Source organism: Rhinolophus hipposideros (genome assembly GCF_964194185.1).
Source record: "Rhinolophus hipposideros genome assembly, chromosome: 15".
NCBI classification, from domain to species: Eukaryota; Metazoa; Chordata; class Mammalia; order Chiroptera; family Rhinolophidae; genus Rhinolophus; species Rhinolophus hipposideros.
The window spans coordinates 47,394,806-47,412,244 of NC_138061.1; the positions used below are offsets into that span (position 1 = coordinate 47,394,806).

At 40.1% G+C, this 17,439-nt stretch overlaps 1 protein-coding gene across 2 annotated transcripts in view; it reads left to right on the top strand.

Annotated features, from left to right (window-relative positions):
- SRGN (serglycin) overlaps positions 1–16,004 on the top strand; it is a 29,948-nt gene extending 13,944 nt beyond the window's left edge. The window contains exons 1-4 of one of the 2 annotated variants that reach the window (XM_081074723.1): positions 2,869–3,763; positions 3,852–4,060; positions 11,667–11,814; positions 15,064–16,004. In XM_081074723.1, coding sequence (XP_080930849.1) covers positions 3,985–4,060; positions 11,667–11,814; positions 15,064–15,283 — 444 coding nt within the window. In that variant the 5' untranslated portion in view covers positions 2,869–3,763; positions 3,852–3,984 and the 3' untranslated portion in view covers positions 15,284–16,004. Of the gene's footprint in view, positions 1–2,868; positions 3,764–3,851; positions 4,061–11,666; positions 11,815–15,063 lie in introns of those variants that run through there. The other variant, XM_081074722.1, reaches the window with a different exon arrangement.
- The last annotated feature ends 1,435 nt before the right edge of the window (positions 16,005–17,439 follow it).

The following is a 17,439-nucleotide window of genomic DNA, read 5'->3' on the forward strand; positions in this document are numbered from 1 at the left end:
CCTATTGTAGGTGAGCCTTGATTGCTGTTGGAGCATCAGTGGGTGGGATTAACTCTCAAGCTAATTGGCTGTGAGGACTGGCGATGACTACCGTGGACAAGCTGTTGTGTAGGTGCTGACCTCACATAGCAGGATTTACTTTAGCAAGAATCTGGTGCTTGCTGAGTCCACCCTTTTGGTGTGTCATTTGTGGAGGTGATTGTGTGGTCTGAAGCTGGCCACTAGGTGTGTTGATTCTGGAGCCTCTTGGGAGAGGATGTGGTGCAGGCCAAAGTCAGCTGCTGCCTATATCAGGCCCATGGCCACCTGGTAGGAGCTACAAAGTGATCTGAGGTTGATATCTGCCTGTGCTGAGCTTGGAGGCACCTGGGAGTGTTTATGCTATAAATTGACTGACACTAGCTGGCACTAGTGCTGAGCTTGGGGCTGCTTAGCAAGAGGTACAGGGCATGCCAAGCCAGTCACTGCTTATTTGAGGTTTGTGGACTTTTTATAGATATTTGGAAGATCTACAACATGGGTGCAGGCTGGCCACTTGTGTAGATTAGCCCCTGAAAGAGGTTTGGGCCCGGTGCATGAATTGGGTGGGGCAGGGTCTCAGAGAATCACCAGGGTGGGGCAAGAGTGGTGTTAGCCAAGTTAATGGAGATTCAGATTTGGTGCTCACCTTTGTCTGCTGGCTAAGTGGGAGAAGGACTCAATAAAGGAACAATGGTGCCTGCCAGCCCTTTAGTCCGAGAAAGAGCAGCCCCTCCCACCCCTGCCCTGAAGCTACACAACTCAGTTCCTCCACATATATCCCTGGTGCTTTTTGAGCTACTGTCCCTTTGCTGGAGCTTAGGGCCAGTGTTTGTGAGCTAGTGACTCTGTGCTCAGCCCTTTAAGAGGATGCTGCGGTCTACAGCAGCACTCTTTCTCACCAGGACTCCTTCCCTGCTGACTTTCACAGCCAGCTGTTGTGGGGATTCCTTTTCCCAGCACTAGTGCTCTGGGCTGGGGAGTCCGGTGTGGGGTTGAGATGGTTCAATCTTCAGTGGAAATTTCTGCAGCCGAGATATCCCACCTGATTCTTAATCATCACATGTGGGTGTGGGACCAGCCATTTTCACATTGCTCCCCCTTCTATCAGTCTCAACACGGCTTCTTCTTTATATCTTTAGTTATAGGAATTCTGTTCAGCTAGACTTCAGGTGATTCTCAGTGGTGGTTGCTCTAATTTAGTTGTAATTTTGATGTGGTCATAAGAGGAGATGAGTACAGCATTTACCTACTCTGCTGTCCTTCAACCTTGATGTATCTTAACAAGTGTTCTTCTGAGTTGTGATGCTGGGAAGGTACAAGTGCTCCAACTGGACCCTCCTTTTAAAAAAACCAGCCAGGGGGACTGGCTCAGTGGCTCAGGCGGTTGGAGCTCCGTGCTACTAACTCCGAAGGCTGCCGGTTCAATTCCCACAAGGGCCAGTGGGCTCTCAACCACAAGGTTGCTAGTTCAACTCCTCGAGTCCCGCAAGGGATGGTGGGCTGTGCCCCCTGCAACTAGCAACTGGCAACTGGACCTGGAGCTGAGCTGCACCCTCCACAACTAAGACTGAAAGGACAACAACTTGAAGCTGAACGGCCCCCTCCACAACTAAGATTGAAAGGACAACAACTTGACTTGGAAAAAAATCCTGGAAGTACACACTGTTCCCCAATCAAGTCCTGTTCCCCCTTCCTCATTAAAAAACAAAACAAAACAAACAAACAAACAAAACCCAGCCAGGAACCAATAGCCAGTGAAAAATGATGTTTACTTTGCTTTGGGGGGAGAGATTACATTACTTTCTTAGACAAGGACTGATTGGTGTCCTGTTCCAGGGTGATTGTAAAGAAATAGAGATACTCAATATACAGGCAAATCAATGGAATGTGAAGTAAAGTAGGTGTATTGTAGGTTCCCTGGTAAATGAAGGACTAAGTCTGGAATTTGTCTTTTAAAGTTATAGAAACATCCTTATGGCACAAGCTGAGGTTTAGGGAAAGATGGGGGTACTCCTTGGTTAATGGAGGAAACTTTGGGCAAGAAGATGGTATCCAGCCCAGAGGAGCACTGCCAATATGACCCTCACAGTGTGTGCCATGAGCTTTTGTGGACATCCTCTCATTGGTTTCCCACACCATCATTAGCACTAAGACGATGGGTGCACGAAGAGTGGATGGTCTAGCGTCACTCAGCTGGTAAGTGAGGGAGACAAGCTCTAACTTAGAGCTTCTGGCTGCTGCAGGCATCTGTCCTGCTCCTCTACAGCTTGGAAAACTAGGGAAATTAAACTGGAGGAAACCTATTTAGAAAAAAAAAAACCTGTTGGTTGTCAGTGTACAGGGAAAAGAGCAAATGCTTATGAATGCTGAAATTTTTTTTTAGAAAATCACCACAATCCAAAGAAGGAAAAAATCATGTCCCTAGAAAAAGCCTCCAAAATTACCATTTTAAAGCACAAACTCTAACCAGCTCTGACGTTTTGCAGGGAATTAATTGAAGCTATTGACAGAGTTTATTGGTTTGGTGCCAGGGTTTTAAATTGGGGGATAGGATTAAAAAGGGCTGAAGATGAGGGCTGTTATTTCAAGCTGAAACCAATATTCCATAGTGGGGAACTCACTGGGTTTGGGAGTTTTGGTGTTGGTTACTGCTCTCAGAGGAATCCTGGGCGCAATTCCAGCTGGTTTTGAGGAGGGTCACAAGGTGCATTCTTTGTAACCCTGTTTACTTGCATGACAGCTACTCAGTGATTAGATTCTGAGGGCTGTCCTTAGCAGGAAATGGTAAAGGAATCAGCAGGAAGCCGAAAGCAAGTGAAGGGAAACTCCTCCCTCCTGTCAAAGGACAGGCCAGAGTGAGAATGAAATGGCAAGTGGGAGCTGTAGGGACAGACGTGTTGAAAGGGAGTGCCGTTGAATCTTGAATGGAAGGAAGAAGAAACCACAGGCCCCATGGGCAGAAATGCATGATAGACTGTTGTGTTTCTTGTGTGACTTTAATATGGAGCCTGTACCTGGTTTACCTCAGTCCTGCAGAAGTCAGCACATGACCCCCAGGACCTGGGAAAATGCTGTTCCTTAATTTACAGAGGGCAGTGGGTGTGTTTTCTGAGGGCCAGCAGCCCACAGAGAAGACAACTTCCCCTAGTTTCTGATTTCCAGCTTCTTCAAGGCCAGAGAACCAAAAACTCAAGTTGAAATTTTTACCAGAAGAAAAGATGAAAGTATAACTAATCTAACCATAAGAAATACTTGGTGTGAAGGAACAAAGGAGTGGCGAATCATTTTTCTGTTTTACCCTGTTCTTTGTAAATGAAAATACTCACTTTATTCTTGAGGTAGAGGGAGAGTCTGTGATTCAATGGGAGAAACTGAGTCCAAGAAGAAGAAACTGGTTATGTAAATCCGACAACACTCTCTTGTAGATTAGAACTTAGCTTTCAAGTTTCACTTCTTGAATTTGATTCAGTGAGTTATGTTACTCTTGATTAAAAAGAAAATTGAGAACATTTTATGTGGAAGGTGCGCAGCGATGAAATGTCATCACCTAGCTCACTTATCTCATCAACAGTGTGTGGACTCTTAATGTTAGCAATCTCCTGTTTGGATTGTTACCTGAAGAAGCACAAAACAAACTGTGCTGGATGCTGATTCTGCCATTTAGTGGGGGAAATTTTCAAGTGGCAAACAACAAAGCTTTTGAAAAACCAGAGCTGGGGAGAATAATGCAGTTTCATAATGGGTATGAATAGTTATTTTGCTGCCTGGCTGTTTTTTTTTGTTGTTTAATCTTTCTGGGTTTTGATGTAGATTTCTTTCTATTTGTTCAGGAAATTGTGACGTGTGTTCTGGGCAGGGTCTGAGGTTTTGGAGCCCTTTCTAAAAGGGACAGAGAGCACCCTGCTACATTTCCTAATCGTGGGGTTGGAGTGCTGGTGGTAGAGCTGAAGTGAGCTGGTCACGATGCAGGTGCTTCTCCAGTGCAGCAGGCTGGTCCTGGTTCTTACCCTCATCCTGGTGTTGGATTCTTCAGTTCAAGGTAAGACTCAGGAGTCTTGTCCCTGTGTAATCTTCTTTGTCAGCCCCAGGGTCCACACAAAAAAATTACACTCCCTTTAAAGTACAGAATGTATTATGTTGTGGGGAAATAGGCTAAGGAAAGGGATTTGTGGTTGCTGAACTCCTTAGTGTGAGTTTGGTTAAGTTTGGTATCAAGAAAAATGAACTCTCAGGCGGGTGAAGCCTTGTAAACTCTTACAATGATTGAAATGTGCTATTTTTATTTTTTGGATGAAAATGTATGGTTTGTAAACTTTTAAAAGCTCAAGAAAGGAATAATGACCGGTTGCATGGAGGAGATGACACCTTTGTGTTTTGGAATATTTACCGAAGTGTCTACACTAATCCCTACTTTTAATATATTACAGTGGTGTCATAATTATTGTAACACTGGGAAGTACTATTTTTTAATCAGAGTAAATTTGACTATATATATATATATATATATATATATATATATATATATATATTTTTTTTTTTTTTGTAAACCTGATCCTTAGTGAAATTCAATTATCGTTAGGCATAGTTAATACAAACCCTCTCAGATTTTAAAGAGAAGCCACGGAATTTTACTATTTGTGCTATTGCTCAGAGAAACATCACATTTGTAAATTTCTCGTCAGGTTTCTCTGTCATTTAGTGCTGTTTAGTCAGACGGAAACAACTTCAAACCTTGAATGACTAAGAAAACAAGAATGATCAGTTTTGTAAGAAATACACAATTTCTTCTCCTTCAGTAAATAAGGGATTATGTCTAAATAAGTCAGAAGGTCATGGCCTGATAAATGTTAATAGATGGGGAATAGAAAAACATTAAGTTCCCCTAAATCGTAAAGGAAATACTGAGTCATGGTGACACACATGCCCTGGATTTGTTCCTTTGGAGTGACTTCTAGTTGTCTTGTTTTTATTTCTGGTGGAAATGAAATTGTATAGGTGATCTCACATACATTAATTATGTATTGAAGGTTGAGAAAATCATTTTTTTCTTGTTATGCAATTACTGAAGAGAAAAAACAACAGCAAGTAACATTGCTGAAACTTTTCCACTAATCTATTTATTTTTAAAAGTATAGAACATGTGTTAATTGTAGGGAACAGGCTTTATCTGGATTTTTAGGGGAAATCGTCAGCTTGATGAAATAATTCTATAATGTGTTCTGACAAGATTCAGAGCAGAAAGGTCCGTGTTTGTAGCACAGACTCGTGTGACCAGTGGTTCTGGGTCTATCCCACCACAGCTCTCTAAGTCTTCACGTGTCACATTCCCCACTAAGATTCAATAAGTAAAACTAGAATTAGAACAAAAATGTTCCTATGTAGTAGGTATTCACCAGAAAGAAGTGAAAAAAGAAACCATTATGAAATGTATGTCCTTCACTGGTAGGTTTAGCTCTTTCTTGGAAAAGGAACCAAAAAAGAGAGAATAAATGAACTGAAAAATGAGGGTGTTTTCAAAAGGGAAGTGCATTTGGTGTTGGAAGAGTTCGTGCTCAGTTCTGAATAAGAAGGGAAATAGGTGCCCACCCACAGCCGCGTGTGTGACTGATAGCGACTCAAGGCTGCAGTACCAAGAGCCACAGCACTATTTCACTGCACACCCACATCATGCTAGATAGGACTTGATAGCATTCGTTCCCCACCGTTTACAAATGTTTTACTTAGCCCATTGGTTTGCTTCAGCTGATCAAATTAACTAGGCGTCGGCTTGCTTTTATAGAACATATTCAAAACATCTTAGGTTACTGTATTGGTTTGCCAGGGCTGCCATAACAAAGTACCACAGACTGGGTGGCTTAAACAATAGAAATTTATTTCCTTACAGTTTGGGAAGGTCGAAGTCCAAGATCAAGGTGTTGGCAGGGTTGGTTTCATTCTGAAGCTTCTCCCCTTGGCTGTCTTCTCTCTGCCTTGACATGGTTCTTCCTCTGTGTATGTCTGTGTCCCAATCTCTTCTTCTTATAAGGACACCTGCCGTATGGGGTTAGGGTTCATCTATATGACCTCATTTTACCTTAATTACCTCTTTTAGGCCCTATCGCAAATACAGTCCTATTCTGAGGCACTGGGGGGTTAGGACTTCAACCTATGAATTGGGGGGACATAATTAAGCCCATTTCAGTTACTACGTCAAACCCAAGTAAAGACATGGTGTAAAACTGTGTCTACGAGTACAAAGAAATGGAAGTTTGGCAAGGTAGGAAACCCTAGATGGCTAATCAATAAATATAAAGCTCCAGGGGATTGTTGATGAGGCCTGTGATTCCTTAACTCTTTTATTGCCTCTCTTTTTCAAAGATGCCCATAGAGAGAGAAACTGGAAAATCCATGAGCAGGTATGGCCAAGGGGGTCAGGGCCAGACAATATGTCTCTTCCACTCACTCCTGGATCACAGCAATGATATTGATTTCACCCATGTGTGCTGCTCTTGGATTGTAATGTGATTTCACACCCGTTCTTTGGTAAATAATCACATTTTCTGTGAGGAGGAATTAACACCAAATTTAGAGAGGAGAAAACTGGATCTTACACTCATCATCTCATTTGCTCTTTACATCGACCTCTTGCAAATAATTTATGAGACTTGCCCATGGCCCCTTACAACTAATTAATGGCAGAATAGTAGTCTGCTTTCAAGGTCAGAGTTAGCTTTCTGCTGCAACTTGGCTGTCTTCTAGGTGGATTAGAGATTTTCTTTATTTCAAACAAAAAACCTTGCTTTGACTATATATAGTGCTTACTGTAAGTTTATCACTGAGTTGAGGGACAGAGAAGAAGAAATTGAAAGTAAACTTAGAACTTTTTATGTAGCTTGTCAAATCAAGGGTCAGGGACCCCTCTCCATATTATGGAATCTATTGGCTAATAGGAAGCAACTCCAGCTTAGTGATGTCTGTTTGAATTCTACCAAACAGTAAATCAAAGTGGTCCCCCCCATTCCCACCTTGTCTTGCAGGGCAGTTTCTGCTTAAGTTTCTCTTAAGTTTCACACCAGCACAGGAAGTCCCCATGAAGAATAGGAAACTAGAAAATTGTGATGATGGTGGGGGGAAATTGGTACTATAATATAAAAAGATACAGAGAGCTTACTGGGGTAAATTATTTGCTCTGGTAATATTTATTTACGGAAAATATTTTGGTAAAGCTGGACTAGCAACAGAGAGAGAGAGAGAGAGAGAGAGAGAGAGAGAGAGAGAGAAGAGGGGTGGCTGGCAGTGAGGGAAGGAATTCTAAATAAAAACCATTATTCTCCCAGAATCCACTTTAAAATCAACCAGCAGATCCAGGAAGTGGGGCCTTTTAGGAAGATAATCTTTCTGTCTGTGAGCATAATCCCTTTATTTTTAAAAATATGGTAATCATAAAATATTTCTCTCAAGCAAGATAGAGTCAAATATCCCACATCAGGGGCTAGAACTGTTGAATTTTCACATCCTGCAACCCCCCTTGAATAGGTATGTCAAGAATTATGTGTCTGTAACAGTGTTCTTTATTTTAAAGTAGATTTAAAAGCATCAGTCCCAAATCAAATAAACTTTTGGAGGGGAAGGGGAGACTTCTACCTTTGATTTCTTTATACATTTTTAACCAGCTTTATTGAGATACATTTGCATACCATACAATACACCCATTTAAACTATGCAATTCAATGGTTTTTACCATATTCACAGGTATGTGCAACCATCACCATAGTCAATTTAGAACATTTTATCACCCCAAAAGAGTCCCCTTTATAAATTTTAGAAGCCAAGATTCTGAAAGCTGGGGAAATTTTTGTATTTTAGATTTTATTTTTACTAATTTATCAAAGTTGTATTTGTTATACCAGTGAAAAGATGTGGTCTTTTGCATGGATTCTTCTTCATGAAGTATTAGTTTTAGTTTTCTGTTTAACTTCCTATCTATGCAAATAATTCCCCGGCCTGATATTCAGTGCATCAGCGGCAGGTAGAGGAAAATCCCTAGACCTGCTCTGTCCAAAATGGTAGCCACGCGCCGGTTGTGGTTACTGAGCACTTGAAGTGTGTGAAACGTGGCGAGTACAAACTGAGATGTGGTTTAAGTGCAAAATATACACCAGATTTGAAGTCTTAGTATGACAGTGTTTGAATATATTGGTTAAAATAAAATGTACTAAAATTAATTTCATTTGTTTCTTTTTACTTTTTAAAATATGGCTGCTATACCATTGAAAATACCATATGTGGTTCCCTCTTATGTTTCTATTGGAAGCCCTGGTCTAGACAACATAGGGCGTGAGGACAGCGCCCTCTGCTGGAAGAGATGTTGGGTTTTTATCCCACCTTCAAGGCGAGGCTTCTAAGTAGCAATTAGGATTCCAAATTTAGGCTGCTTCAGGAAAGAATTAGGGGAGGAAGAAAGAGCTAAAATGTATTAAATACCTACCATATGCAAAGACTTATGCTAGATGTTTCGCACACGTTTATCTTGCTTAAACAGGAACTCTTTGGGATACTATTAATAACATTTGAAAGATGAGAAATTGAGAGGCAATAAATGGGAGAATAGGAATTTAAATTCTAGTCTCTCTGTGGGCTGTCTTCTATCAGAGGTAGCTCTTTGTTCTCCTAATCAGAGAAACCAGCACTTAAAGAGCTCTGACACGGTGCTATTCTAAGAACCTAACATTTATATCTCATTATTAGATTTATTACTGTGCCCGTTTTATGGATGAGGAAATTGAGGTACAGGGAGGCGAAGTAAGTTGGTTAAGGTCACACAGCTGGTAAGGGACAGACATTGTGATATCAATCTTTCCACCTTACCTCCACCCTCCAGGCAGTGACAGAGCTAATCCATTTTGCATGACTAGCTGTCCCAGACCAGACATTGTAAACTATATTCAGGAACCATGGGGCAGATTGCAATAGAATAGTAATCCCAAAGGAAGGAAAGAAAGACAATGGGAGAATATTTACTTTTTTTTTTTACAAAAGAGTCTTTTTTTGTTTATATCTTTAAAGAAATATTGTTTATTACAGTAACTGATGAAATGAGAACAAAAATCACCAGAGTGTACTACTATAGTTATGTTCCTGTATTTCCTCCCATCCCCCATCTATAGAGCTCTCTATAGATCCATATAAATATGTATCATGTATATCTTAATGATATAATAACTTGGCAATGTTGTATTTATAAAATTAATCAGAGATACTAGCTAGGAAAAAGTTGAGAACAAATAGAGATAATAGAGAGTCATGAGGAAAAAGGACATAATGAGGAAAGAGAACATTTGGAAAATATTCAGTGGTTCTGCAGTCTTTTACGAACAATGTTCTTGGCCATCCCATTGACATGAAATGTGAACTTGACCTCAGCAAAAGCTTCACTTTTCAATCTCTGAGAATTACTATCAGAAGAGAGCAGGACACACCTTGTGCATATTCTCTTTGAAACAGAGGCCCAGGGGGAAAAAAAGCCAAACTCCAAAATTCATGATCTCTGCGGGAGGGGGAAGGAGATTAGGGGTAATTTTCCCTCTTTCGTTTGCTACATTTTTCAGTTTTCTGTAATAAACACATATTCCCCTTCTAACATAAATGTTATTTTTAAAAATTGGCAACAAAAGCAGTCTAGATATAAGGAATATCTCAACAGAATTTGCATTTCTAGGAGAGGTACTATAAAAAGTACCCTCTTGACCCTCCCTCTTGACTAGTCTCTGAGTTAAGTTAAAACAAAGTCAGGAAACCCTTTGACAAGTTGCTGTCTGAGTCCATTTACGTAAAATTCTAGAAAATGCAAACTAATCTATAATGACAGAAAGCAGATTAATAGTTTGGTGGGGTTAGAAGGAATCAAGAGGAGAGAGGGAGAAGGGCAGGATCACAAAGGGCTCAAGGAAACTTTGGGCGTGTTAGATATGTTCATATTTTTTTTATTATAGTGATGGTTCCAATGGAGTATTCATATGTCAAAACATTAAATTGTTCCACTTAAATATGTACAGCTTACTGTATGTCAATTCCACCAGACTGAAGTTGTTAAAAATAAAAATAATTCATTTTGAATAGACAACACATACATATGACTCAGAAATCAAAAGGTTCAAAAGGATATGCAGTGAATACTCAGTGTTCTTCTTTCCACTGTCTTCCAGCCACCAATTCCCTCCACAAAGGCAGTTTGTTGTATATCTTTTCAGAGGTGTTCCATGCACTTAAGCACATATGTAAATATATTCTTAAAAACACAAACACACACAAGTAGTAACACACAGTGCATAGTGTTCATTAGTTTTTTTACTTGATAATATTTCTTGGAGATTATATTGTATCAGTACCCAGGGATGTTTCATTCTTTTAATAACTACAGGGTATTTTAGGTTATCTCTTCATTTACTTAACATTTAATTTTCCAGTCTTTTGTTATTGCAAAAAAATGCTGCAGTGATTGTCGGTAGCACCGTCCTTTTTTCTCTCTCTGTTCAATTGTTATCATTTACATTTTGATCTGTACAGGACAACAATGTGCTGTGCTTTGAAACTACCTTTCCTGCTTTTCAAAAATTGTATATGTCAACTATATTAAAAAAAATTCTATACATGCCTCTTCTTGCTAGGTGATTATTAGTTACACTTGTGTGAATAAAGTGCATGCTTGGGGTGCGGAAGAGATGAACATTTTGAAGGGTGGTGAAGTATTTCTCATCACCAGGCCTTCATCCTTGCCAAATTGAGGAATGAAGAATTTATTCTATGAATGAATAAGAAATCTCCTATATCACCTCATAACACCAGTTGAAATTAAACTCAAAAGAAGCTGTGACAATCTAGGATATTTGAACCTGTCTGTCCCTCTGTGAACCAAGGAACCTTGTTCTTTCGATATCTCTGACTGTATCAGAGGGCAAAGAAAGAGGCCAAGTTTTTATCTACTTTCCATTCCTAAGAGCACCATATGGCCCTAAGGAACTAGGACTCTGTAATATTTCAGGCACGCTCAGTGTATTTCTTAGCCTTTCTGAACATCATTCGACTTATCTTCATAAGAAAAGGTGGGCTTTAGCATCACCTACAGGTTTGAATCCTGGGTTCTCTACTTACTTGCTGTGTTGACTCAGTTTTCCTTTGTGTAAAATGGAAATAATCGTACAAAAATAGTAATAGTCAACATTATCAAGTGTTTACTGTGTGCCTGGCAATATATTAAGGTCTTTACATGCATTTTCTCATTTGATTTTTGTGACCAGCTTATGAAAAAGAGACACTAAGAGATACTAATGTTTCCTGATCTTCGTTTTAGAGGGGGGATTTGGGGAAGTGAAAGTTTCACAGCTCAGCAGTAGCAGAGCTGGGACTTCACTCCGGGCAGCTGATTGCAAAGCCTATTCTAACCAACTCTGGGCTACCTTATAAGGGTGTTGAAAGGAGGACAAATGATGTATGTAAAAGGCTGGCACATAGTGGGTGCTCCCATTATATTAATGGTCATAAAACCTGTCCACAACTTACCTTCTACCAAATTTAGAATCTACTTAATTAAACATTTCTCAGGGACAGAGAGATTAGAAGCTGTGTTAGAGATACTTATTAACCACATGGATTCCTTGTTTGGGCAGGTTTACCTCTGCAGAGAGCCAGGTACCAGTGGGTCCGCTGTAATCCCGACAGTAATTCTGCAAACTGCATTGATGAAAAGGGACCAACGTTCGATCTATCTCCAGGGGAATCCAACAGAATCCTCTCTCCAAAGACTGACCCTTTTTTGTAAGTGGACTTTACTTTTACTTTCACCAGCTTTTGTTAAGATCTTGTCATGGAGGTAGGAGGGTCATCCAGAGTGATTTTATTCAGGCTCTAGTTTTGGTGGTTTGGTTTTCACTGCACAGTACATGATAAAACTGTACTATGTTTACTGGTATATAAGAAGTGCAAGAATACGCACTTCATCTAGGCTTTTGCAAAGTTTTTTTATGGTGGCAGAGACAAAAATTGAATGAAAAAATTGTGAAAATAATTGGTGAAAATATTTTTGACCAATAGGAATTGAAAATGATGATTTTATTTATGTAAATAGAGCCCATTAGATGTTAAAATCTAATAGGAGTCCCTCAACTGAATGGATAAACAAAATGTATATTTCTAAAGTGGAATATTATTTAATCATAAGAAAGAACGAAGTACTGATATGTACTACAGGGATGAATCCTGAAAACATTATGCAAAGTGAAAGAAACCAGACACCAAAAGCCATATGATTCCACTTATATGAAATGTCCAGAATAGATAAATCCATAGAGGCGGAAAAATAGATTAGTGGTTGCCAGGGTCTTGGGGGAAGGGAGGAATAAAGGGTGACTGTTAATAGGTATGGGATTCTTGGAGGGTGATAAAAACGTTCTGGAATTAGACAGTGGTGATTTTTTTTTTTAAAAGAAGAAATTAGGGAAATGAAGAATAAATGCCATGACTTACAAAAAGAAACCCAAACCTTCTTGATCAAATAAAACCTGCTTTAAACTTGCAAGATATACTCAATAGGAATTCTTAAGTAACAAAAAATTGAATTGTTTTAGAATCCATTATCTCAATATCAAAGTTACATAACAGAGAACAAAAATGTATTATGAAAAGGATTACCATAAAAGTTTTAATCCTCAGAGTTAAACCTAGAAAATCACTCTTCTCAAAGCCAGGTAAATGGTCCCGCCCAAGCCATGCAAGTCCATCATCACTCTGGGGATCCTGATGACCCTCTTTAGCACTGCGGTCACCATGTAAGATATTCTGTCATCGCCACCCTCAAAATGCAGCTCTGCAGTCCTGCCCCTCGAACCTGACATTACAGCATCATTCGTTATTTTAAGTTCCAACAGTAATTCATGTAAATCTAAAGTGTTAGAGGAATAACCTAAATTCTCCAAAACAATCCCTTTACACCATTTCTCCTCTCTTTACATCTCAATGCTATTTCCTCTGCACAGCCAGTAACCTTCCTTTTCACTCTGACACTCCTGTCACCGTGGATGAACTTTCCCTACATCTGTGTAGGTCCTGGACCTGTTTGTCGTCAGATCTATTTCTTCTTCTTCCTCCCTCTCCCTGCTCTGTACTGGGTGGGGGGTGAGGGCTGATCCCTGCGATCTGCATTTCTCAGGCTGCCAGATTTGTGGCTGAGATTGGCCAATGGGAGGAACGGAAGAGAGATTGGAGAGCGTGTTCACCAATCTCTGCGTTTCCTCGCTATTCCCTGTTTGGCTTCATTTCTCTTCTATCACACGTGTAAGCAGTGCCCTGTGTTAAATATTTAGATATGTTTCCTGATTGGACTCTGACTGTGGCAGCTTCTAAGGACAGCCCTCCTTGTGCTGGGTATCTTACCCCCACAGGCCCCCTCCAGAACTTTATTCCGCAGTCACACCTCTTAACCCAGCATCCTCTTCCCATTAGAATGCAAACGTTCTTTAGTATCTCCTACATTTAGGTAAAAATCCCTTCTTCAACTCTGCACCCTCTCCATCTATTGCCCCATTCTCTGCTCCTCTTTACAGTAGCACTTCCTGAAAGGGTAGCCGATGCTTGCTGTCTCCCCCTCCTCTCCTCAACCTCTTCTGGTTGCACTTCTGTTCCCACTTTCCACTCAGACTGCTTGTTAAGGTCACAGTTACTCCCGGCTGACAGAGCCACTGGTTACTTCTCTCTGTTTAGCTTACTTGACTTAGCTTACTTGACTTCTTAATTGCCTTCAAAAACAGTTGACCTCCCCTACTTTGAAATGTTTTCTTCTTTGGGCTTCCAAAGCCCCACCTTATCTTGAGTTTCCTTCTATGTCCCTGGCTGTTCTTTCTCCTCTGCTCAGTATTTAATATGGTGGTGTGGTCCTGGCTCCGTCCTGGGCCTTTGCTCTATTTGCGTGCTTCCTTTAGGTGACCTCATTCTAAAGGAAGGTCTGAACATCATGGCTTGCATGGCTTTCAATACTCTGTGTGTGTGTGTGTGTGTGTGTGTGTGTGTGTGTGTGTGTGTAACTACCAATCTGTGTTTCCAGCTGTGATCCCTTTTCCCTGACCCCTTAGTCTAAACTAGCTACCCGGTCACCCTCTGTTACATTAGTCTTTTTCATTTTTCTGCACAGCATTTAGCACCACCTAATGTTTCCTGATTAATATATGCACTTTTTATTGTCTGTCTTCCCCATTAAATTATAAACTTTTGAGCAGGGACCCTTTCTGTCAATCCGCATTCTATCCAGGCACTCAGAACAGGGATCAAATGTTCAATAAATATTTATTGAATGCATGCATGAATGAAATTCTAATCTGCAATATGGCCTGTGGTTTATTATTTTCATAGAGAAAATGACCCATAGGCTGGGAAACTCAGTGTTTGATACTTTGTGGTCTTCTTTTGCAGTTGAGGGGTGCTGCCATTGCCCTGGGCTTTTAGTACTGAGTGACTTCTCACCACCACACTAAACCCAGATGAATGAATGCACTTTTTTTGGAGGAGGAAATTGAATGTGAATGTGCAATCCTTGTGACAAAGAATTTCTTAGGAGTGGGCTTTGTTGAAGCACTGTCAATTATTAGAAGTTTTGTAGAAATTTTAAATTAGGAAAAAATGTCATCTATCTAGACTGACTTACTTGTTTGTCCTTTCTTTAGTGGGAGAACATGGGAAAAAGGGGTCTTTTTATTTTTAATAAATGATCCTTTAAGTAAATTCCACATATAGGATTGCTATGCTAGTGATAAGAAAACTAGCATTGTTTATATGAGTTGGCAGTGCGTAACTGTGGACTTGATTAATGCAATGAGTTAGGTATAATAAAATAGGCAAACCTGAGGAAAGGTCTGGCTTGTTTTTTGTGTTAAAGCATTGAATAACTGGGAAGCTTTTAATTTTATTAACTGGGTGGTGGCATTTATTTTATTATCTTTAAAAAAGTGTATTACTATTGTCTTCCTCATGTCTCCAGCTTTACTGTGATGTTTTTCATTTTCTGTCTTCCTTCAGGACGAGGAGATCTGAGAACTTGAATGATATCTTCCCTTTTTCTGAGGACTATCCTGGATCAGGCTCTGGAAGTGGCTCTGGAAGTGGCTTCCTAAGTAGAATGGAAGAGGAATACCAACCAGTGGATAATGCTGATGCTTTCTATTACGACTTTAGGCCTCTGCCCTCAGACAACCAGAACTTGGATCGAGGTGGACCGGAAGGGAATTTTATTGTATAAAAGAGAGGATTTCTCACCGTGATTCCAGGCAATGCATTCAGTATATTTGGTGTGCCACGGTTAAATGATTAATTTTGGGACAAAAAGTTTTATAGAAAGTTTAAAACATCTGAAAAAGAAGTTTAAATTTTATCACCTTTTTACCTTTTTTGTCTCATGAATTCTTCAAGCTCCTTCATCTATACTGTCCTAGACAATACCTGCATTTTCTTTGTATCACATTCAACCAACATCACAATGAAATTAATTCCCCAAGTCTATACAATTGCTTTAAAGAATAAATTATACTCTTCTTTAAAAATTCAGTTTGAGAAGCAAATTGACAGGCAGTGTTTCTTACCTAAGTCTTTAGGAACTTGACTCTGTGAATTACAGATATGCCCTTTTTATGAAAAAACCCAGATGAAACACACAGTGAATTTAGAGTGGGTATTTGACATGTTTTATGGTGTGAAATGTACTGCTCTAATATTCCCATTGGATGTGTTTACAGAGCTATTGAACATGGCTTGTTTAAAAGTATGATTGCTATTATAATTACAAATGTAAGAGCCAAATTAAAGCACAGTTGTGCTCTCAATACCTCATACTGCTTTACCTTTTTCCTGGATATCTGTGTATTTTCAAATGTTATTCTATTAAAGCAGAAGTATAATCAAAGGGTTAAGCTGTCTGGGATGTCTTGTTCTAAACTGAAGATAATAATTATTTTTGTTCAGATGTTTCTAGAACTCTTATTAACAAAATATCTATGAAATTATTTTGCAGTGAGAACAGATTTTGTAGAATCAATCCTATTAACTATTAGGTTGGTGCAAAAGCAATGGCAATTTTTGCAATTAATTTTAACCTTTTAAACCACAATTACATTTGCACCAAACTAATAGTAGATGAAGAAAACAATCATACTACAGCAAGAGGGTTATTCTCGTCCAAGCACTTCCTCTTTTTGAAGGCAGTTCCCTTCTCTATTCCCCTTAGTTCCCAAAAGCCAGTTATTGTTATGGACCCTGTTCTGTACCATCCAGACCCCCTCTTCAGAACTGAGGATTTTCTCACATTAATCTCTGCTGAAAAGAGCCACTCTGTCCAAAGCCAACCAAGGCTTCTTCCCAGGGCAGCCTGTACCCAATGACTGGCTGATGTGGGCATATGAATGCCAGGTCCCTTCCATAAACTTGGGGCAGCTCAAAAGCGCCATGATAGATTCAGAGTTTCCTGAGAGGTCAGCTGAGACTTTGTTGGGAATGCTTTGCAGCTCAGTTTATTCCTTAGTTTTGCTTCCTTCCATTCCCTCACAGCTGTGCTCCCTTAGAAACTTTCTGCAAGCCAGTTTTCATCTCAGAATTTGCTCTATGGAGAATCCAACCTGAGACAGTTGGTGCCAGGACAGGCGGAAAGGAGATAGTACTATGGGATTTTGAAGCTACATCACCTGCTGCCTGGCTGGCAATGAGGACCCCCACCTTGGCCGTAGGTGCAGCATGGGCACAAGATAACATTCCAATTGTCAAAACTTTCACTGATGATGCACTGGGATGGTGCACCAGTGAGGGAAGTGCCCTAGGGTAAGAGGTATCAGACATTGGAGAAATATGATGAAGTAGGAATTATAAAGACAATGGTATTGGATGGCTATTGCAGGAGGCAATTAATGCCTTTAAAAGAGACAATGAATAGCCAGGGATGATTAATTAAAGGCTAACTGTGAAAACCAATAGGCCTCCTTGGCAGCATGTTAAGAAACTCTCTCCTGTAGTGGAAGGGCAGAAAACGCTGAGGCCCAGGCCCAGGACGCAATCAGAAGAACAGCAGAGATCAAGAATGTTAAATTGTCCAATCTAAGCAGGTCTGTTATGCAAAGTCAGGGCCCTAGTTGGAAAAAAATGAGCCCCTGGGAGATGAGGACATCTGGGCTGGTATTCAGATCTTGAATGCCTAGATTTCTTCAAATCCTCTGAACCTAGAGAAGAGGCCCACTCCTTAAGAACTAATGCTTTCCTCTGCTTGAAGGTGATTAAGAGACTTCTGCCCTTCAAGATCACAGACACGCTCCCTCATGGTCTGTCCCCACCTTCCCTCCTAGCCACCAACTCAATAACTAGTTATATTATAAACCAACAGGGAAGTGTTGGGCCTGAGAAGGAAGAAATGTA